This window comes from Colobus angolensis, unplaced genomic scaffold (assembly GCF_000951035.1).
Source record: "Colobus angolensis palliatus isolate OR3802 unplaced genomic scaffold, Cang.pa_1.0 Scaffold65, whole genome shotgun sequence".
NCBI lineage: Eukaryota > Metazoa > Chordata > Mammalia > Primates > Cercopithecidae > Colobus > Colobus angolensis.
In genome coordinates this window covers 2,742,079-2,742,806 of record NW_012120154.1, presented here as the reverse complement: position 1 = coordinate 2,742,806, position 728 = coordinate 2,742,079, and the positions used below count along the sequence as shown (strand labels likewise).

At 51.4% G+C, this 728-nt stretch overlaps 1 protein-coding gene across 1 annotated transcript in view; it reads left to right on the top strand.

Moving 5' to 3' along the window:
• The first annotated feature begins 92 nt into the window (after window positions 1-92).
• CBY1 (chibby homolog 1 (Drosophila)) overlaps window positions 93-728 on the top strand; it is a 20,305-nt gene continuing 19,669 nt past the window's right edge. Inside the window, exon 1 of the mRNA XM_011964222.1 lies at window positions 93-278. Within this exon, the coding sequence (XP_011819612.1) occupies window positions 238-278 (41 nt within the window). The 5' untranslated portion in view covers window positions 93-237. The remainder of the gene's footprint in view (window positions 279-728) is intronic.

Below are 728 nucleotides of genomic sequence, written 5' to 3'. Positions count from 1 at the left end.
GGAAGGGGGCGGAGGCCGGGCGACCCCGGGCGGTGGCCGCCCTCCTCTGTGTGTCTCCGCGGTTGTGAATTGGGGCGGTAATTCCTCCCCGTAGGTCGCCGTGAAGGTGATTGCATGAGATCGTGTGAACGTTTGTTGACAGTTGTTACTTGAGTCCGACAGCCCTGGGGGCCGTGCACCTGCGTAACATGGCTAGCTCTGAACTCCTTGGGGGACACGTATACTTTTGAGAATCCGATGAAAGCCAAACATTCCTCCCTTGTTTTCTTAGAATTAAAGTAAGATAATATATTTCATGGCCTGTTGCAAACAGAAAACCTTTACACAACGATTAGTGATCAGTATCTGTGGATTGGGGAGGCCCCACTTACTTGATCCTCTTCCCAGGGTCGTTGTGAGGCTCAAGTGCACAGCTTCTTATAAACACTAAAACACTATAACATCTTGTGAGCCAGGTACTATTATTATTCCTCATTGCAAAGAAAGAAGCCGAAGCCCAAGGAGGATAAATGCTGGGGTCGCACTGTGGGTGAGCAGCAGAGTGATCATTGGAAGCCAGGTGCTCCCCCTTTACTTCCTTTGTGCGGAGCACGCTCGCCCCCCCGGAGTTTCACTAAAAAGAAGGTCACCATTGGCCACGGGGACAGCTTGTACCTCAAGTGCACGCGGATGCCCCAGAATCCCAGGATCTCAGCCGAGCTGTTTGTGGATTATTAGATCTGACTTCA